General features: G+C 38.8%; 2 protein-coding genes across 2 annotated transcripts in view; one reads left to right on the top strand and one right to left on the bottom strand.

Annotated features, from left to right (window-relative positions):
• Positions 1-2,189: 2,189 nt before the first annotated feature.
• Positions 2,190-16,442, top strand: LOC110675498. Its single transcript, XM_021840679.1, has 4 exons — positions 2,190-2,410; positions 3,546-4,289; positions 12,879-13,954; positions 14,392-16,442. Exons 1-4 carry the CDS (start codon positions 2,360-2,362, stop codon positions 16,307-16,309), a joined length of 3,789 nt encoding a protein of 1,262 aa, XP_021696371.1. The 5' UTR covers positions 2,190-2,359; the 3' UTR covers positions 16,310-16,442.
• Positions 16,443-20,800: 4,358 nt separating this feature from the next.
• The window catches only part of LOC5577072 (tyrosine-protein phosphatase non-receptor type 4), a 38,575-nt gene continuing 37,632 nt past the window's right edge, over positions 20,801-21,743 (bottom strand). The window contains exon 10 of the mRNA XM_001663119.2: positions 20,801-21,727. Coding sequence (XP_001663169.2) covers positions 21,398-21,727 — 330 coding nt within the window. The 3' untranslated portion in view covers positions 20,801-21,397. The remainder of the gene's footprint in view (positions 21,728-21,743) is intronic.

Raw genomic sequence — 21,743 nt, 5'->3', positions numbered from 1 at the left:
AAATTGTATAAGAAAAAAGCATAATGCCGACACATATAGTGACGAACCATACAAAGTTTGTTTTAATATTACACAAAAGTTACGCTTTCAAGAAAATATGTGTTATCATAAGCATGAAACGAACTCACCAGTTGGTAATCCATTCTCGACTGAACACAAAACTGACACTGACAGCAAAACTTCTTGGCGTCCCGAAAATAAACCGTCTTGCTTGGGCCTTCCCAAATACGTACCCAGCAAGACGCTAAAAAAAAAAAAAAAAAAAAATCTCCGGCGACGAAAACACGCGCGAATCCGTCAGCAAAATCAAACGACGCAAAACCGAACTGTCCTACTTGGGCTTCACGAAGCACTACCCAGCAAGACGCTCCAAAACAGGGGGAAAAAATTCTCCGGCAACGATAACGCGCGAATCCGTCAGCAAAATCAATCGGACGACGCAAAACCGAACTGTCCTGCTTGGGCTTCACGAAGCACTACCCAGCAAGACGCTCCAAAACAGGGGGAAAAAAAATTTCCGGCAACGATAACGCGCGAATCCGTCGGCAAAATCAATCGGACGACGCAAAACCGAACTGTCCTGCTTGGGCTTCACGAAGCACTACCCAGCAAGACGCTCCAAAACAGGGAAAAAAAAAATTCTCCGGCAACAAAAACGCGCGAATCCGTCACCAAAATCAATCGGACGACGCAAAACCGAACTGTCCTGCTTGGGCTTCACGAAGCACTACCCAGCAAGACGCTCCAAAACAGGGGGAAAAAAAATTCTCCGGCAACAAAAACGCGCGAATCCGTCACCAAAATCAATCGGACGACGCAAAACCGAACTGTCCTGCTTGGGCGTCACGAAGCACTACCCAGCAAGACGCTCCAAAACAGGGGGGAAAAAATTCTCCGGCAACGATAACGCGCGAATCCGTCACCAAAATCAATCGGACGACGCAAAACCGAACTGTCCTGCTTGGGCTTCACAAAGCACTACCCAGCAAGACGCTCCAAAACAGGGGGAAAAAGATTCTCCGGCAACAAAAACGCGCGAATCCGTCACCAAAATCAATCGGACGACGCAAAACCGAACTGTCCTGCTTGGGCTTCACAAAGCACTACTCTTGATCAATGATTGCATTTGCATAGAATAAATATTCCAATTTCCCATTTATTTAATCTTCTTATTGTAAAATTGAAAAATGAGAAACAGTACCAGGGTAGTTTCTATAACAATATTTTAATAACTTCCATTAAAAAATCATCTCGGATCTATTAAACCGCTTTGTAAAAAAGACGGGAACATCCACGTAGCTCTTATGTGTAACGCCGGTGGAACGGACGAAGCTCAATGGTTCATGCGTTCATTCTGTGGTATGTACCTACGTTCCACGTAAGCGCTACGTGAAAAGTGCGATGGAAAAAAACCACGTATGTTTTCACGTAACAATGACGTTTGGATTATTTTGAGTGTAAGTTTTCAGCTCAAACGGATGTCTGGTTCTCCAGATTCGTGCTGTTGAAAATCTAAGGCGATTCATCTTGTTCTTGTTTATTTAAGAGAAATTGACAAGGTACATTTTACTCCAACAGTGCTTATTACCACAGGAACCCTTATGTAATAACAACTTCATTCGTAAAATAAGAACCAAATTAAGGCTGATACAAATATTAAATTTCTTTTATGTCCGAGACCACTTGGAAGGTACGAGGGGGGGGGGGGATAAAAATAAATAAGGAACAAAAAAATAAAACTGAAAAAAAGTTATTTTTTCGAATTTTTATTTTCAATGATAGTTGTTAAACTGTTTTTAATCGTCCTCTGGATCATTATTTTACTTGTATTTTACTTTGTAAATTGAAAAAACCTAACTGATGTCAAAAATACGATGAATCTTTTTTTTCTCCCCTTCAAAATTTTCGGATTTTTGAAGGGGGGGGTGACATAAAAGAAAATTAATATTTGTATCAGCCTAATTATTCTATTTAACTAATTCAGACATACCGTGCGCCAATCTATTACGCTACAGAATCTTTAGTCTTTCCCCATCGTTGCTTTTCTTATTCCACCCAACCACCCATTCCCACCCCTTTCGTACAACGAAAACAGCAACAGACCGGTATCACAGTTGATCACCATGCAGTGGATCACACGAACACTTCGCGCACAGAAAACAGCTGTTTAGCTGTCAAAATGCGTTGCATTTTTCTGGAGTAAAAAAGTAAACAAAGTACTTTTCCTAGCAAAAAGTGAAGGATTTATTCATTTATTCATCATTAATTCGACATTAAACGTTGAATTTACAGTTCATTACCATGAAATCCAAGTGAATTAATCAAACTGCAACCAATCAGTCGGCAAACTTTGACGAAAATGGACATATTCCAAAACCATTGCTCGGAAAGTCTCGGATTCGATTCGATGGTGAGTCAATTTCGTAAGCAATAATTGTAATTGTATTTATTAATTTTACGATAACCAGCTTTAACATTTTTATCGGGTCAAAGATGTCCCAAGGTCAAGGAAGCAAGGTATCTAGGTACTACCTGAGAAGACCTGGAATTATTAGGGAGTTTTGTGCAACTGGAATTCCCTGGGAATTCCGTTCATAATCAGAAAAAATATTCTGAAGCGATAATTAAATACAGTTAACTCTCCCTAACTCGATATTTCGTATCTCGATATCGCCTAAGAGAACCATAGTAAAAATTGGGTTTTCATGACTACCTCCAGGGTCCAATCGCAGTTGCATTGGTTTTGTGTACTGCAAGTTAGAGAGGTACTCAATGGTCCCTTCAATATCGAGTTCATTTTTTTAATTCTTCATTAGTATCATTTCAAACATTACATTCATTTATTATATCTAGATGTGTTATGTGTTAGACAACACCATCGTCTTAATTTGGTAAAACAAAATTGAGATTTTATTAACATTTTGTTAACAACATATTACATTTCATTTGCAACAGCAGTTCAGAATTTGAGTTGATTTCACCTGCTTATAAAAGAGAATTTCCTTAACCTAAATATGTAACGCATTATTCGTGGCAATAGAAGATTGAAACGATTTTTGCCTAAGATTATCAATAATTTTATTTGACATTTGTTCCAATGTTTCAACATTAGATATTCTATGTACCTAACTCATTAGTACTATACCAGGGAGGAAGCTTCAGAATCATTTTGAAAATTCTATTTTGAATCCTTTGCAGAGCTTTCTTTCTGGTATTACAGTAGCTAGTCCATATTAGTACAGCATACAATATGGCAGGCCTGAAAATTTATTTAAATATCAAAAGCTTGTTCTTAAGACAAAGCTTTGATTTTGTGGTAATGAGTGGATAAAGGCATTTTATCCTTTTTTTTAGGCTTGAATGCCCTCAATGTGATTTTTGAAAGTTAAATTATTATCTAGCATGAGCCCTAGATACTTAACTTCATCTGACCAATTTATAGAAATCCCTCTAATTGTGACAACAGGGTTTCAAATAGATAATATTACCCCACCAAATGCTAAAAATGATAAAATGAAATGTCATTAAATCTATCTTCATTTCAGCTGGCAGCGAACCCTATCAACTCACCGTTGCAAGGCACTGAACCGACTTCCCATCTGAGTTTCAACTCTTCATCTTTCTTCGGTACGATTTCGGGCCCGTCGTGCTCCGTAGCAAATGTCGTCACACTGCCCCCGATTGGCAGCTGCTCTACGAGCGGAAGCGCTGGTACAACGAGTACCACAACCGGCCCCAACGATGTGGTTCTGCCGAGCATATTCGTTAAAGTTCCCATGCAGATCAATCAGCAGTACCAGTCCCAGCAGAACCAATCCCGTAGCAATGCGGAGGGAATCAAGTGCGAGGACAAATCGGAACCAATCAAACGGGAGCTGGGAGATTTGCGGGCGTTGGAAAAGGGAACAGCCATGGTTCAGTTGCCCAGTATCGCCGAGAGTTATCTGGACGAAGATCGTCAGGAGCACATCGAGGAAGAGCTGAGAGTGCACTGCTGTGAATTTTGTCCGCTGGTCACCCTGGTGGAGCAAACTTTGCGAGATCACGTCCATGAGAAGCATCCCAATCGGGAGCGAGCTGAAATGGAGTTCTTCAATTGCCCTGCGTGCGAGAACAAGTTCTGGCAGAGGCGTTCATTGGAGGTGCATCTAGAGGTGGATCATATGATGGTGCAGTCGGAGGCGAGAACGCTATTGGAGGGCCGATTTCCTCGAGCCCAAGAATCGAATGACTGTGGAAATGCGGTCGATGAATCGAATGCAGTTCCAGTGTCGGAGTCTATACAAATGGTAGGTTTTTCATAGCTTGATATGAATAGCTGATAGCTTCCTTCAGAGCTTGTAGCAGGTCTCTTCTTGGAGACATGGTCTTTATGTCAATGCCTCTGATACTTCTCTATTTTTAGTAGAGGATATCATCTTTTTTACCAAAATGGTCACTACAGTCACTTTTTTCCTTTTCCGCTCCCTGGCGTGTGAATCAATCCTAGTGCAAAATTGTAAAGGCTCCAAGGATACCTTATGACACCCTTGGGCAGCTTTTTCACATGATAATAAACCTTCGAGCTGTTTTATGGATTACCAATCAATAAATGAAAAACCAAATTTAGTACTACACCATTTAATTCCACTATAGTCTCTGATGGAATTCAATGGTATAGTATGAAATTCGGGTTTCATTTATTTTTAGCTATTTCACAGGTTCTCCAAGAAATTCTTCACAGATTATTCGAGGAAATGCTTTAAAAATTTTCCTAGTAATTTCTCAAAGATATTTTCTAAAATATTTTCAGGAAGTCCTTCAAGGATGACCTCATCTGTATTACTTCTACAGATTTCTTCACCATTTCTCTCAAGAGTTCGTCAAGCGATTTCTCAATGGATGCTTAGAGTATTTTTTCCAGTATTTTCTACAGGACTACAGGTACTTTCGGCAATTTTCAGAAGAATTACTCTAATATCAGGAATTGTCCCAGAATTTCTTTCGGTAATTTGTCAGTTCCTGTTTTACCAAATTATCCAGTTTATATACTGAAGTTATTCCAAAAAAACTCCACAAAAATTATTCCAGATTAAAAAAATGTTCGAGGATTTTTCCAGAATCCCTCTAGTCCTACGCTGATTTCTTTCAGTCATTTCCATAAAAAATCTTCAAGAATTCCTCCATAGTTTCTCCCAAAATTTGCTAAAAAAACTTCATGTGGATCTATTGAGATCTTTTCCAGGATGTCCTTAATAAATTAAATTAAGGATCATGATCGTAAAGATACCCCATTCTCGTCCAGTTCCTCATATTTCATGCAGGAACTACTCCTGCAGTCCTTCCAAACATTTCTCCAGTAATTTCTATAGTAAAGTATGCTATATGTAAGGTTCCACACCAATACACAAAATATTGAAGTCATTCTTCCGATCATTCCTACACAAATTCCTTCAAGGATGTCCGATGTTTTTGAAGAAGTTTCTTCAGCAAAATCCAGCAGGATATTATCCAGAAATTTGATAGATTATTTTTCTACAGTTATCATCATCATCAGGAATTTATACAGAAGTTTCATTATAAACTATTTTACGAATTCATTAAGAAATATTTTTCGGGGATGATCCTTGGAAAATAATTCCAGATTGAACTGTTGAAAAAAGTTATTGGAGCGATTCCTCAATAAGTCCGTAAAATAGCACTTTATGCACTCTTGAAGAAATATTCGGGTAATATGTGAATGAAACTTTGGACAAATACCTGAATTAGATTCTGTTGAAATTTCTGGAGAAAATCAGGAAAAATATACAACACAAGCAGTGCCGTAAAGTGCCGTAATTCAGCGCAGTTAAGGAATAAACCATTTCAAATGGCTAATTAAAAAATAGTATTGCATCAACAAAAAACCTTTATGAGTGGATCGCTAGCAAATCTGTTTGAGATTATGGGAAAAATATGAACTAGACTATATTCATAATTTACAATTGTGATTTTTTTGAAATAGTTCACTCATTGGAATTGCCTAATTCTGCGCATTTTTAAACGCTTTTCCATATTCCGTGCACTCACGAAACAATCAAATTAACATTAATTTCAATATAATAAGGCATAACGTAACGCTGAAAAAAAGTAAAGTTTTGTATGAGCTCTAACGCTTTAGTCTACGTTTTTATAATTTTTGGACGATCTCATTAAATAAAGATAACATTTGTTATAGTATTTTCATTACCGTGGCATTGGTACGTGTGTATTTCGTATAAGGGAAGGTGGGGCAGGTAGGACCTTAAGAAAAAGTCGATAGAAGTACAGAACATATTATGGAATTTTTGGATCTTTATATAATTTCTAACAAATTTTAGATCAATATACAAAATCTGCATGATTTCCGTTGTCTTAGAAACGAATAAATGAATGAATTTTCAAGATTTAACATTTTTCGTGTCAATTTTTATCGATTGGGTGATATGAGCACCCTATTTTAGGTTGTGAATTTATCTCATACAATCTAATAAATTTATTATTTTATACACTATACTTGAAAGTTATTAGAATTTAGAAACATTCTGATGTTCTGTTTTTAAATTTGAAAAAACATTGTGACAGTCAAACATCAACATTCTAAAATGATGAAATTTGTAAGAGCCATTCAGGGCAATATGTGCAGTTTTTTTTTCCGAATATAATTTGTTCCTTTTTCTTTGAGTTCAGAATACTCACTATTAACATGCTTATCGCTTCATTTCCATGCCAGCTCTGGGGTTTCATGTTATTTCAGGAGAAATTTATGCAGTTTTCAAGGGGTGCTCATTCCACTCCATTTGCGAAACCGCCCCGACTACCCATATGTTTGTATTCTCCACTGTTCATACAATACAAGGTCCAGTTCGCATTATTGCTTGGAATCGATATGTTTTTAACAATTCAAATAATGAAAGCCGCTAATGCCACGGGTAACTGAAACTTAAATTTCTTACGTCACACAACATATGGCTATTTTCAATCCTCTCCCCAATATCACATACTTTTTGTATCGAGGCTTCGTAAATTATGTATGGATCGTCGCGTTTCCGTGAATCATTCCCCGAGAGTGTGTCGTAATTTATAGAAAACCCCTATTTGTTGCTATCTCCATAAGTCTAAATAAGGATTGTATAATATAAATAAGAATCACAATCAAGTGAACATTGGCAATGTTATTTGTGGTTCACAATGTTAAATAAATTTCGTATCTATAGATGTATAGAATCATGAAACATATCTGTAGCTAGTAGTTCCATAGAAAATTGCATAAAAAATTAAACATTTTCAATAAATAAATCGCTTTTTTTTTGTGTCCTACAGTCACGGACGGACACTAAGGAAATTGGAAAAATTGCGTCAACTTAGAAGGGCCTACACTAATTATTTTTTTACGCCGCGAAAAAATGCCTTATTTGATTTTATTTGTGATTCAAACTTATTCTAAATCATAGTAGCATCAAATGGCATTAAAAGTTGCTGCAATAATAATAGGGGTATTCACTTAAAGTTGCGTAAACCAGCGTAAAACTGAAACTGCGTATTCATTGCAATGACTTATTTCAAACGAAATATTCCAGTTTTGACACTTGAGAACTACCGTTTTGATTCATATTACGGACACTTAAGGCCTCAGTGAAGTATAACCCAGCTTGGACCATACAAAATAAATCATTCTGTATGATTTTTTAGCGTTATCGAGCGTCGGAAGCCCTTAACTTTCGGATGGTGGGTAAAGAATACGCGTCCGCAAATTGAATAATTTTTTATAAATCAAAACGTGTGACCTTTTCATGATTCTTATTCCGGACGCTCCCTCACTTTTGCCTCATATTCCGGACGCTTTGATTCGAATTACGGACAGCTCATGATAATCATTAATGGAACAGTCAAATCATCAATTGAAATCGTTCAACCACTTAAGAGACGTCTCAGGTAGTTGGGCATTATAAATTTGCAATGATATTTATGGAAAAAACGTAATAAAACGAGCCTCGAAAATGAGAACTTTTGGACGGCGAAAATTGAAACATTTCGTGTGAAATGTTTCCCATACAAACGAGAGTGTCCGGAATTTGAAGCTGTCCGTAATATGAATCAAAACGGTAAATCTAGCTGTTCATGGGTTGCGTGCATTGAAAAATTTTTATGTTTGCTGTTCAGATTTGGCCATATTAGAACAAATACATTGGGATAAATAGAATTAGAAGGGTTAATTTTATATCCTATTTAAGATTTCATGGATTGATGGTAATAACATGTACCAAAATGTGCTGGGCCACCCATTAGAATCGTTTTAAATATTGACAAAATAACAGCGATATGCGAGGTTTTTGTGAAAATGACCAAAAGCACATCCAGACGCATGAAACGTAGATAAATGATTGCTGAATAAAAAGTGTTTTCTATTTAAAATATCTCAAGTTATTTTGTTTCCAAAACTAATAGACTTCAATTTCTCACAAACCTGAATGCTTACAAACACTTGATGGCTGCATTTTATACTGATTTTGTGATGAAAACCCGCTCTGATTTACAAATTAGTGTTTAGCGCTTGTAGTTTAACTTGCCGATCTCGTCCGGTAGCCTCACCGATAGGTACATTCCCAAAGAACAAATTGTGTGAATCAGCTCAATAGAATATTAAACAAACAGCATCCAATATCAGAGAGTCAGTTTTTGCACCTGGTCCCAAGTCACTTTCCAAAACCGAACAGCAGTATTAAAGAGTGCACCTAGAGACTCAATCTGATAAGGAATCACCGGACATTATTCAGCCACAAGCATCTCTCCGCTAGAAATAGAAAAGTAATGCATAACTTAAATTGCAAAATGTTAATGATTCTCTATTAATTTCCTCCCAATTGCTAAAAACCTAAAAACCTACGAAAACGAATTCGTGGGTATTTGTTTTGTTGACATTTGTTTTGTTACCATCACCAAGGCGCTCTTGGATATCGAATTTCAACAATCTGAAATCATTCATCTGCGATTGCGGCAATACTGTGAAATGTTTGAAATTACCAACTTTACACGATTTACGCGAGAATTTACGCCATTAAGTGAATACCCTTAATGTGTATTCCCATATATAAATAATTTTGTATGAAATGCGCGGAATTAGGCAATGTGCTGAATTAGGGCCCTTTATAGTAATTCTTTTCACGAGGAATTCCTAAAAACTGTTAGAAATGTCATTGAAGTCAGGCCGAATTTGGAAAACCTTTTGACAACTTTTATCATGCTCCATTTGGGAAATACGTAAAAAGCAGGATGGTTTTGCAGTTTTGAACGTATTTAAGAAATGGGGGGTTTGAAAAAGTGTTTTTTTGTGTACGCCGATCAATTTTTTTTTCTTGTTAAGACCCCTAATGTTCCTAGAAATAATTTCTGGCTACGCCACCGCATCATATAAATACAACAACGAAAAAAGATACTATTTAAATTCTTTTATAGAAGATTTTATTTTTTTCTTAGTGATTCGATTATCCAGAGTGAAAAAAAAAATCGATACTCCGGATAATCGAGTCCGACAGCCTAATTTTGTTAAGATTAGAGTCTTAAATGTCAATTGTCGTCATAATTGACATTTAAGACTCTAATCTTACGTAAAAGACAGGAGTAATCAGAATAGCAATAACTAAAAAGGACACTAAAAATGTCAAATGATTCAAAATAATTTCGACCAAGCATTTTTAGTAATGACACTACTACACTACTATTTCAAACAAATTCTGATGGAGTTGCTGATTTTCACAATGCTTCCTATTCTCAGAAGCGAGGGAATATGGGTATTTTTCAATTGGGCAATCTGGAAACAAACCGATAATTGACCAGTTTCTTGAAAGTTCTTTCTAAGAGATCACTGAAATGGGTAAAATGGTAATAACGTTTTTAGTGGATTCTAGAAAAGATCTAACTGATTTTGCTTGAAATTCTTAGTAGATTCGTAGAGATTGGTAAAAAGCTAAACTAAAAAAAAGTATTTGGTATATTTCTTGGGAGATTTTCGGACTGATTAGCTAAAGTTCCATTTGGCAGATTTCTAAGATTGATGATACACATTCTCGAAGAAGCTTTGCCCGGATTACTAGTATGACAATGTTTTTATTAGGCCCCTGACTTGATTTTGTATGGATTTCTGCCGATTCACAGCAAATTAGAAGAAAACATTCCCAACGAATTTCATGGCAAGATCTTTGATGAATAAATAAATAGAAGAGTCTTTTAGGTATTCTTGGGATTTTGGTTATTTTTGACAAGATTGTAGATTACATTTTATAAAGATTGCTTGGAAGATGCAATCTTGGATTTATGGCATAAGTGTTAGCCAGCTTCATAGGACAACAATAAATTGTATTTGGAAATACCAGTTTTACTAGATTAAGAATTTATCCAGGAACCAACCTTGGGCCATGTCTAACGCATAATGCCGTAGGAATTCTTAGTAGGTAATGGATTGGTTTTGAACTTTGCCCTTTTGTGTTTATATAATTCCAAAATCTCTCTGAACTTCCTATGAATTGTAGAGAATGGACGCTCACAGTATTTAATAAATTTGATTACTAATAATTCATGAATAAGTAAGATCAAGTCCTCCAAATTCGTCGAATGTTAAAAAAAATCAAGGCGCAGAATCATCCATTCCTTTTTTCAATTTCTTGGACATCCGGGTGATTTTAAATGGACACCCTGTCTTATAAATGAGGTTTCTTTTATTTTGTTGATTCCTGTATGATTTTTTTTTGCCTCTGAGACCAATTTTGGATCTCCTTTTGATGCCTGTCTTGTCTTTTTCAGGTACCGTAAAGCGGGATAACTTTCATAATGCGGGTAGCTTTGATAGTAGGGTACTCACAATACACTAAACGAAATAACATAATTTCTGTTAATCAAATCAAAACGAATGCAAAAGTAAAGAGTATTAGCATAACACTTCATGTCTGAACTATTTTCGTTGGAAGCGATTACATTTGAAGCTCTATATGTGAATATCAATATTCGATTAGATTTTGGCATTTTTGAAACCCCTACAAACAATCTGTTTTACGATCACCCACGTTAAGCGCCAAATGTTACCGTTTCTGCTACGGCCTCTTAACCCTCGAGGATACGCTCGACGCACCCAGAAGGGGAAACGTCATTAACCCCAGGTTGCTGGTCTGAAGCCAACGGCAACCTACGGGGCGGGCACATAAGGCCTCTTTTGGTTCTCGAGTCTCAGGGACGTTGAAGTTTATGGGGAGGTTTTCGGACCTTGCTAGTGGCCAAAGTTAAGAAGTAAATTTGGAAACTTTATTACTCACGAATTGATGGTTGGAGGTTACGTTGCGTGAACTAGACTTTGTGTTGCTGGCGTGGTGGAGAGTGGACGATAGCGGGTGGCGAGATTCTCAGTAATGGCGGCGAGTGGCAGAAGTGGAAGATGATTAACGGATGGCGTGTCGTATCGCTGAAGCTTCAGAGAAGGATCCGCGACGAACACCGGCTTCCTCTTTTAGGTTAGCCGTGACGATTTGAAACCGTCCAGGGCATAACCGGTATACTCTTACCGATCCTTAGCGTTCAACAACCACTAGGGGTGGTGATCGGGACACTGTAGTCAGTTGGAACGTCCCAACGGCTCACTACTTATTTATTTAGGGAAACTGTTAAACACAAGGCTTCTTAAGCTGTTCACGACTACGGTTACAACTTAGGAGAGCTCAGTCTTCTTCTCGAGGCTCCAGCCGCCCTTTTGTGCTCACTCGTTGCTCTTTCCACCTGTTCCGTTTGCAGGGTCACCATTTATTACAAAACCTTTTGGTAACCACACCCACCTAAGCCATCTAGGGGTAATTTGGCTTGCTATCACTGCCTCATCCGTGAAGAGGATTATAAACATTATGTCCTATCTCGGACAACTAGTAAGATGGTGAGAATCGCTATCTACATTTCTCTTGGACAAGGGTTTATTGTATCGCTTTACGGTTACACTATTTGATGAAATTTTAAAGAGTTTGTCGCTTATCCCTGATAGCCCAGCAATAACAGAACATGAATACGGTCTCAAATCTTTTAGTGATAATCTTTTTACAATTTGGGACCAATTTTGTCAGGAATTGCCATGTAATGTTGAACGTCTAGAGGTATGCAACACCCTGTTCGATCAAACTAATCCATTCGTTTCAGTTCGAAATATACTTTTCTATATTCCAAAATTGTTTGATGTATGTTAAATTCATTGTCTAAACGTGAATGTAAATTTATTATTTTCAGAAATATTATTTCATATCAATTCACACAGACTTATAATGGCGATTGACATGCATGTTTGAACTAAAACACTTTCGTATGTAATTTTTTCCTATAATTTCAGTCATTTTATGAACAAAATCCAATCGTTGTTTTCAATAAACCTTCTCCAATCAAGTTCTAATTGAAATAACGCCAAACAGTAGTTTAATTGTCGATTTTCATATGTTTACATACTCATTATCAAAGTTATTCCAAAACTGAAAATAGACTTGCTAAAATTGGTAATTTTCGACACCCTCCCCGTCCGTAACGCTTTTTGTATAAAAACTTCAAATTTTTGTTTGATCCAACGCTTCCCGTTACGTTACGTAATGTGTGGGTGGCGCTTTATATGGAAAATTGGACCATTCCAAATGAATCTTTATGCAATCTTTCAACTACTATCGATTACTGAGATACCAGTACTTGTTTTTGATACATAAAATAAAAATCTTTAAAACAGAATGTAGAAATATTCAAATTGCCTTCTAAAAAACTATCAAAGTTACAACGTTTTACGGTATGAGGTTTCAAAAGTTCCTATTTTTAAAACACTGATTCTTTACCAGCCTTGGTTCTTTCAATTCTATTTCTTTCTATTCTAGGTGTCTCCAGAGAAAAATCGTAGCAGGATCTACATAAAAAATGTGCAGTTGCTCAAGAAACCCGATGTCATCGAGCAGGAAAATGTCCAACAAGCGCAACAACAGCAGCAACATCAACAACAATCAACACAACAACAACCATCACAGAATGGAAAGATTTTCATTCGCAACGTTTCTTTGCTGCAGAACCTTAACTTTGCTCAGAATGTAGAAAACGTATTTCAAAATCCTTCAGGGTTGCACGAGAGCAAGTATAGCTTTGTAGTCCCTGCGCCGAGTCCTAACAGCCAATCGCCTCCGATAAGTGTCGCAGAGTCAATGAACGGAGGAACTCCGCAGCGTAGCAAGATCTTCATACGCAACGTGGACATCCTGCGAAATCCAATGCTCCCCATAACGCCCCCAACGATCATTTCCACGTGTGACATGAGCCGCACAAGCAGTAGTGAAAGTCTCTACACCACTCCACCGCCGCCAGTCGTTAGCCCTGCCACATCTGTTTCTAGCATAGGAACCCCTTCGTCGATGGGATTTTCTGGGCTCAATATGGTAATCCTACCTACCCCAGTCTGTAGTAGCAATTCCTCAACCCCTCCCACGATTTGCACTCCGCCTTCGATGACGGTTGCCAATTTCGACCCTGGCCAGCAACAGCAGCCACCGAGGAAGAGTAAGATCTTCATCAAGAACATCAGCGTACTCAAGCAGCCGACTATTCATCTGAAATCCGTGGACGAGCTCAATCTGATGACCATCGATCAGGTGCAGTTGCAAAATTTACTGCCTCCAACAACGAGTACTCAAAGCTTGAACAACGCAGAAATGAATGGCGACAGTGAACAGCAACCGATGCAGGAGGACAATTTTGTCAACATTTTGGAGGAAGTTCCGTCCGATTTGGATGATTTCCAGGACAATGGTAGCCAGTATCAGGATATGACGGGCTGTGATTCGGCTTGCGGCAGTGTGACCGAACAGGAACCGTATCAGCAGGAGTTTAACAACGATTTCATAATCATTGAACCGGATAAATCTACAGCAAATATTACGTACGATGATCATCAAGAGCATTTGAGGTAAGGGATCAGTTGGGAATAATTATGCGTTTAAGGCATTTCCAAGAAGCAATTTCAACCTTTGTGAAAAGTGTAGGTCATTTGGCATAATTTCTAACCGTGTGGATTAGGTGTACCAAATATGAATGCAATAAGTCAACAGCATCGATAAAAATCGTAACGGGTGTTCTTTAGCTTAGAAGGTGACATATGAGTGATGCAAGATGTTCTAATGTTCATTTTTCGAAGTTTATTACACTAATGTTCTTAGTAAGTTCTAGTCATAATCAAAAACAAATAGTTTTATTATTCCTGTGAATTTGAGCTGTTGTATTCTAGTGGAACAATAAGAAAACTCTCTTTTTGCTCCCACTATTTAGATAAGATCTGTTAGGGATCCGTTAAAAAAAATCACATACATTTTTAGTACGTTCAATAAAGGGTCCACTTCATTACAGGATTCCAACTCATGCTGACGAAATGATGGATCATCAGCAAATGCCATTACCCACATCTGAATCATCGGAACCTCAACAATATCACCACACAGATGAATATGATGTGTTTGATATCATCAATCTTGATCCTCCGGCACCCTCGGAACCAGAATCCTCTGAACCACCATCGATCCAATCAACACCTCCACATGCATCACAACTTCAACCATCTTTGCAAGCGAATCCAGGTCGCATTTACGTTGCTGACAATTTGATGGAACCGGTTATGTCCAACCTGCAGAGCTCATCGCCAACGACATCACATCCAGTAGACGAATCAACGATCTCACCGTTAAATCAAATGGAGCAAATAAATATCAGCATTCCAGCAGGCCACACGGTTGATATGCAGGTACAACAATCACCATGCTCTTCATCGAGGCCTCAAAAACCTTCCGAGAAGGATCGAGAACGGACACAGAGGAGTAGAGGTCGCCCGAAAGGTGCCAAACAAACCGGTATTACCAAACTAAAGAAACTTTACACCAATCTGACTCCAATGGAGGCAGGCTACAAGTGCGATATTGGAGAATGTGGTGTTCGCTTCCGGCAACCAGAAACCCTAGCATACCATAAAAAGTGTCACGACTCGTCCATTGATGGCGCCAACGCGGAAGGCACCCGATGTCCAGAGTGTGGTTCACAGGAGTTTCGCAGTTGGAATACGTTGCACACACATCTGTGGAGAGAGCACGCGATTGATATGGAACTTTACGCCTGCCAGCAGTGCAACTTCAAAACCCCTGTTCTAGGCCGTTTGAACAACACTCATATGAAGATACATTCCGATGAGAAGAACTTCATCTGCGCTATCTGCAACAAAGCGTTCAAAAATAATAAACAGCTGAGGAACCATCGGAGAACTCATCGGGAAATACAGCAGATTCAACAGAGTGCATGGCTCCACTCAGAATTCCCTGTAAAGTGTGTGAAATGCGATTTCAAATTTGCGAATCAAAAATTCCTAAAGGCACACATGGAAAGCCGACACGGAACGTCCGAAATCGACGGTCGAATGAAGTGCTCCCTCTGTGGAATGCTCTTCAAAACTCGGTATTTGTTGCAATCGCATATGGCCAAACATTCCGACGAGAAGAGGTTCAAATGCTCGTACTGTGATTTTTCATGCAACGATCACAATTCCATGCGACGGCACAAAATGCGACACAACTCCGAAGGACACATGTATCGGTGTTCTTACTGTGACTACACAAGCATCCAAAGCACAACCTATCGAAGGCATTTAGAGCGCATGCATGCCGATGTTGCTCTCAATTTGCTGTACAAATGCTCTGAATGCACGTTCGTTTCTATAAGCGAAGTTAAGTATCAACTTCATCGAGCTAAACATAAATCGAGTATCCAGACAAAAGCGGTCGTAATGCAAAAAAAAGCAATGACCGCCAGTGAAACGCCGGAGTCATCTAAGCAAGATATTGAGATAGGAGAAGAGCGCAAGTGCGAAAGTGTCAACTCCGATGTGGTAATTGTGGAAAAGGACTCGTCCGAAGCACCGATGGATGCCTTCTCGCTTATTCCTTCGCCAACCAGCGAACATCTGCATGACCAACAGTTCCCGCTTATACGGCCAGCCGGGTTTGCAAACAACCTCTCCAAGGTGGACAATTTCTACGGATATGGGAATGCAGTGTCCGGTGGTGATCAGCAGCAGCAATCGGAAGTACAATTACAGCAACAGGAGGGCGTCGCACAGCTAGTTCCGACGACGGATGGTAACGTGGACGTTCCGTCTTCCACTTGTGGCGTGACGGTCGGTTCATCCGCAAGTGGACACCAGCAGCATGGATACGATTCGATGATGAACAGTATAGCTTCGATGGTGCCGCTAACTTTCGGGGAAAGTGCCCTTGGAAGTTGAAGAGATGAACGTTTCCAGGATTAACTTGCGTGTAGTAGATTCTTTTCTAAATGTGATATTAGGTTTAAGATTTAATTTATATGTAGCTCGCAAAATTACGCAACTAAACTAATAAATTCGATATTAACTTAAACTATCTGTTTTATTTCAGAGTTTAGCTTATTCCTACTGGTCATGATTGGCAAAGTTCTGGATTCTAAGACCTGAAACCAGAGTTTTGAACTTTAAAATTTTGACTGCAACTTGTTTAAAATTACAATGGTCCAATGCATGAGTTAATTATTTGACGTTTGAGCGGTGCCGTATTATTTATGTGACCATGTCAATGAGTGAATACGGCACCGCTCAAACGTCAAATTAGTAAACTCGTGCATTGGTCCATATTCACTGCTCAAATATCGTCCATCAATCATTATTTATGGACACATTAGTACTCGGTTGCATTTTTGTACCTAGCTGTTAACAATGACCCACATTTTATAATTTTAAAATATTCTCATATTTAATGTTGACAAGATTGTAGAATACTAATGGTGATTTTCTGTTGAATTTTTACAAAATTGTGAACACACCTTTTTACTGTATTTTTAGATTTATCGCAATGACACAAAACTTTTATTATTTTAAACCGTTTTTATGTTTTCGAGAAACAAATTTGCTGAACATTTTTAGTGGCTGTTTGTTCAAGGAACTACAATATTTTCACAAAATCATGTACAATACATTTCTGCAGAATTTAATATTTGCCTCAAGAATTTTATGACTTGAAGTTTTCTAATATGAATTAATATGAATGTACAGAAAATTTTCGATGATTTGATCAAAGAACTAAAATATTTTCACAAAACTGTGAATAATACAAAAAAAAACTCGATCGTAACCACAATTTGAAATTTATTGCAGTGATCCATGGATTTTGTAATTTTCAAATATTTTAAAATTTGGGGTTGACATATTAACAGAACAAGATTAATGAATTTATTATTTATACAGCATAACAAAAACTCCCGAAAAAAAAACTATTTCTAAAGAAGCTTCATATTTATAAGGATTCTTTATATTTTCATGAGAAACAAGTTTGCTCAATATTATTGGTAGCTGTTAGTTCCAAAAACTAAATTTCTGCTGTAATTTGGAAATTATTGCGTTGGCTTAAAGATTGGAGATTGGTTTAGAGATTCTAGTTCAGAATGTTATGTTAATGTTTTGTTAATATGTGTGCAAAATTTTAACGCGATCTGTCCTGTAGTTTTCAAGATGCATTCGAAACAAGAAGAGCTACGCCAGCAAATCTTGGGCGCGGTGATCGATAATCCTGGTCAGTCGCACAGATGAATCGGCAAAAGGCTTGGAATCCACCATTCCACCGTGTCCGCGTTGTGAAGATGTCCCAGGAGACGAAGATCATCGAGCAGCGCGCTGGAAGCGGCCGAAAACGGAAAATCCAGAGAAAGCGCGGAAGATAAGGTAGTACTTTAAGAATAACCCGAACCTTTCCACCAGAGACGTGGCCAAAATGGTCAATTCGTCGAAGTGGTTCGTCCAGCAGACCATGAAGCGGGCTGGGCTACGTGTTTTTAAGGTCAGGAAGGCGCCAAACCGGACCTATAAGCAAAACACGGTGGCCAAATTGCGTGCGCGGAAGCTGTACCGTGAGTGGCTGGTCCAGCCAGGCTGTCTCGTCATGGACGACGATAGCTTGAGCTTGATTGGCCGCCCGTGGATGCTACTCCAGTATCGCCAGATCAGCTGCACTTACACAAGGAACCAACCGAATGACTGCTTGGGACTAACAGGCATCCTCAGTGTATAAGTGCTGGTGATCTTCTATTTTTAGCGACAATGGTGCCTGCCACGTCAGAATGCAGATCAATGTGGGGAAAGGGGAGGAATTGATTATACTGGCTCCCACGTAGACCGTATATACCACTGCATCTAAGCCAGTTCATGCGGGAGTGTATGGATTGGGGGAAAGGGATGGCAGGGAGGTTTGCTTTTGTGGTTAGCAGACTATCTATGTATCAGGCGTAAGGAAAGGCATGCGCGTGGAGGAATGGAAGCGTTAGGGAAACGGTTTCTTGTCCGTCTCTGGTTCTAGCGTTTGCTAAGACCGAATAGTTAGATTGTGATAGATTTAGAATGGAAGATAGAAGCAAGTGAGAGATATACAACTACAAAGTACGAGGAAAGGAACGGGCCTGGGATTGAACCTATGACGTTCTGCTTATGAAGCAGAAGCGGTAGCATCAGACCACCAATCCCGTCTTACTGTCTCGTCATGGACGACGATACATACATTAAGGTGGATACCAATCAAATTCTCGGCCTCGAGTTTTTTATCGGTACGTCACGCATGGAGATTTCGAAAGAGAAAGTTGGACAAATTCGAGAAGAAGGACCTTTTTTGGCAGGTGATCTGCGAGTGCGGACGGTACAGCAAGCCGTTCGTTACAACCGGTAACCATAAACGGGCAGATTTTTAGAGAGGAATGCTTGCAGAAGCGCTTGCTGGCCTTCCTTCGCTCTCACCGTGGTTCCACGCTGTTCTGGCCGGATATCGCCATTACGTGCCATTAAGCCAAGCCTGTAATGGATTGATACGAAGCGAAGGGCGTTAATGTGGTCCCGAAGGAGGCGAACCCGCCAAATACATCAGAACTTCGTCCGATCGAAAAGTTTTGGGCAATAATGAAGAAGAAGTTGAAGAAAAGCCGAAAAACATTCAAAACCAACCGATGAAGCTCTGAAGAAAAACTAGGAGAAATTGTGTAAGAAAGATAGGCAAAGCCTCGCCCAAGATCTTATGAGCAGTGTTAAGAGAAATGTACCAGCATTCAGCTAGCCAAACTATAGCTAATATATAGTTATTAAATCCCTGAAAATTTGAGAAGTATCCGATTTGAAATGATTTTTTTGTGATCATTTTTGTGTGTCTCATTTTTTTCCGAGTCCAGTCTTTATTAATTCTACGGTTTAAAATTTTCTCATATTCAGAAATGCAAATTTACAGAACATTAATGTTTTCAAAAACTTCAGTCGATTCTCACTTACTTGATATTCGGTATCTCGATACTGAGTTTGACTCCCATATAGTAAAAGCTGAATTTTATTGTTACCTCGATCGCATTTGCATTGGTTCTGTATTTTATTACTTGATTCCTCCTTAACTCGACGGTCCCCCAATATCGAATTAGAGAGGGTTGGCTATGTGCGGATAAATATGTTCAAACGTTTTAAAGAAATTCGTTGGAAAATAAGTAGAAGAAAATAATCCCACTAGATTTTGTATTCTTTGACAGATACGCGTATTTCGACCTCAAATGTAAGGCCGTCTTCAGTGTCGTGTACTAGACTCGACCTTGAATTAAAGCCTGTGAAAATTTAAAACGTTATTCTTGGAAGATTCCTGTTTTTTTCTTGCTAACCGAATTGACGAAGAAAAATTTGGATGTGGTCTTAGAGAAATTTCTGCAGGAATTTTCTTACAATTCCTGGATGATCAAGACAAATAAAGTCCTGACAGAATGTCAGCGCAATCATTCATCTCTATAAAAAAAGAAGAATCCCTAGAGGAAGCGATACCTTAGGTACTTTTAAAGAAATCTCCCTCTTGGCTACTCATGGTGCTATGGGGAACTTTTTTCAAAATGACCACATCGGGGTTAGATCTTCTGATAACCCATTATGAAGCAGAAATCAAGTTCTTATGCCAACCACAGCCCTTCGGGTACACCTTATAGACCAGAAATACAAATTTTTCGATAATTAATTTGGTGCTATTTGTAAACAGATGATTTCAACGGAGATGAAAATCATCTTGAATGTGTCTGAAAATAGATTTGGGGTTCGGGTGAGGAAAATATCATTCAATCTACGGCAGTAGATTTCGTTCAGTGTACAAAGCAGACTTCTACTTTCTAAAGGTCCAGAACCTTTTACACATTTATGTGAAGTAGTGCTAAATGAACACATTTTCAAAGTTGTTGAAGAATTTATTTTTATCGAAAAATGTACGTTTTATTCCATAGTCCAATCTACTGGAACATTACAACCTTTGGTACCGCCACCCTAGTTGGAAGAAAAAAATAACGAAAATCATATTCAGCAGAGGACCTGAGGTTGACGCTGACTGGAGGACCTGGAAATCTTAAACCCCGTACGTTTAAGATTTCCAGGTCCTCCAGTCAGCGTCAACCTCAGGTCCTCTGCTGAATATGATTTTCGTAATTTTCTCTCCCAACTAGGGTGCCGGTACCAATGGTTGTAATGTTCCAGTAGATTGGACTATGGAATAAAACGTACATTTTTCGATAAAAAAAAATTCTTCAACAACTTTGAAAACGTTTAACTAGATAGGTATAGTATCGCTCATGGAGAAGAATAAAAACCAACAATATGCTCAAGCCTGACGTGAAGCAACGCTGCAGCCATCCAGCTATCCAGATAAGTAACAAAGAAATGTTCACAAAACAATAAAGTAGCCAACAAAGCTGATTATTCAAACAATTTTCTGTTTTATTTCGTATTCAAATCTATCAATAGAGAAATCGTTGGTGAAAAATATGGACAGTTTTTCCTCTCTCTTGCGAGAATTGACGACACCACACACGGATCACGGGATTCAGGGTGTTGCAATTGGGGAATAAGGGAACGAGGGGAATCTTCTACACGGAGCCAATAATGAACAGTAGTTTTAAATCTCGTTTACGACTATAATAAATTTTCACTGTTGTCTACTAGTCTACAAGAGAGATAGGGAAAGATATATACGTTATTGACTGATTAAATAGCACAGAGTAAATGATATTTGTTGTGTAAAATGTACGTTGATGCCTATTCAATATAAACGACTAATAATATATACGAAGATACGATTGCGAATGGGCGACTCCAGTCGTCGTCGTCATCGCCCTCAATCTCTGGGAAACTATATGCGTAATATACGTAGATGAATATGTTTAGTTTGTAAGCTGCTTACGTTTTGTTCGTATCTCGGGACTGGACTGATAACTTAACATAGGAGGAGAATAAAAGTATCCCAACAAAGGACAATGACAATAAGCAAGGAACCTAAACAATGGTTTCTCGTCAGGAATCCGCCGGGGCATTCCCGTTGATGGCAGTCGTAACGGTAGCGGGCTCGTTTCCATTAGTGGGCGTAACATTGTTGGTGGTGGGGGTGGTAGTGAGGCTCGTCGTCTCCACGGCTAACGGGGCTTTTCGCACCGGCGGTGAACCCTGGGGGGCTTCCTCAAGGGGGGAACTCGAATCCTCGTCACTGGAGGATACCAAGGGAGCGCTGGCACCATTCGTGACAGCAATTGATTTCAGTGGAACTGCTGTGGCCTCCATCACTTCTTTTGTTACCATGTTTCGGTACGCTGCGCAGATGCATTCGCACACGAAGCGATACTGACTCTGTAGAAACAGGATT

This window comes from Aedes aegypti, chromosome 2 (genome assembly GCF_002204515.2).
Source record: "Aedes aegypti strain LVP_AGWG chromosome 2, AaegL5.0 Primary Assembly, whole genome shotgun sequence".
Classification (NCBI taxonomy): domain Eukaryota; kingdom Metazoa; phylum Arthropoda; class Insecta; order Diptera; family Culicidae; genus Aedes; species Aedes aegypti.
Note: the sequence above shows the minus strand (reverse complement) of the source record. Positions and strands in the feature narration are given on the sequence as shown.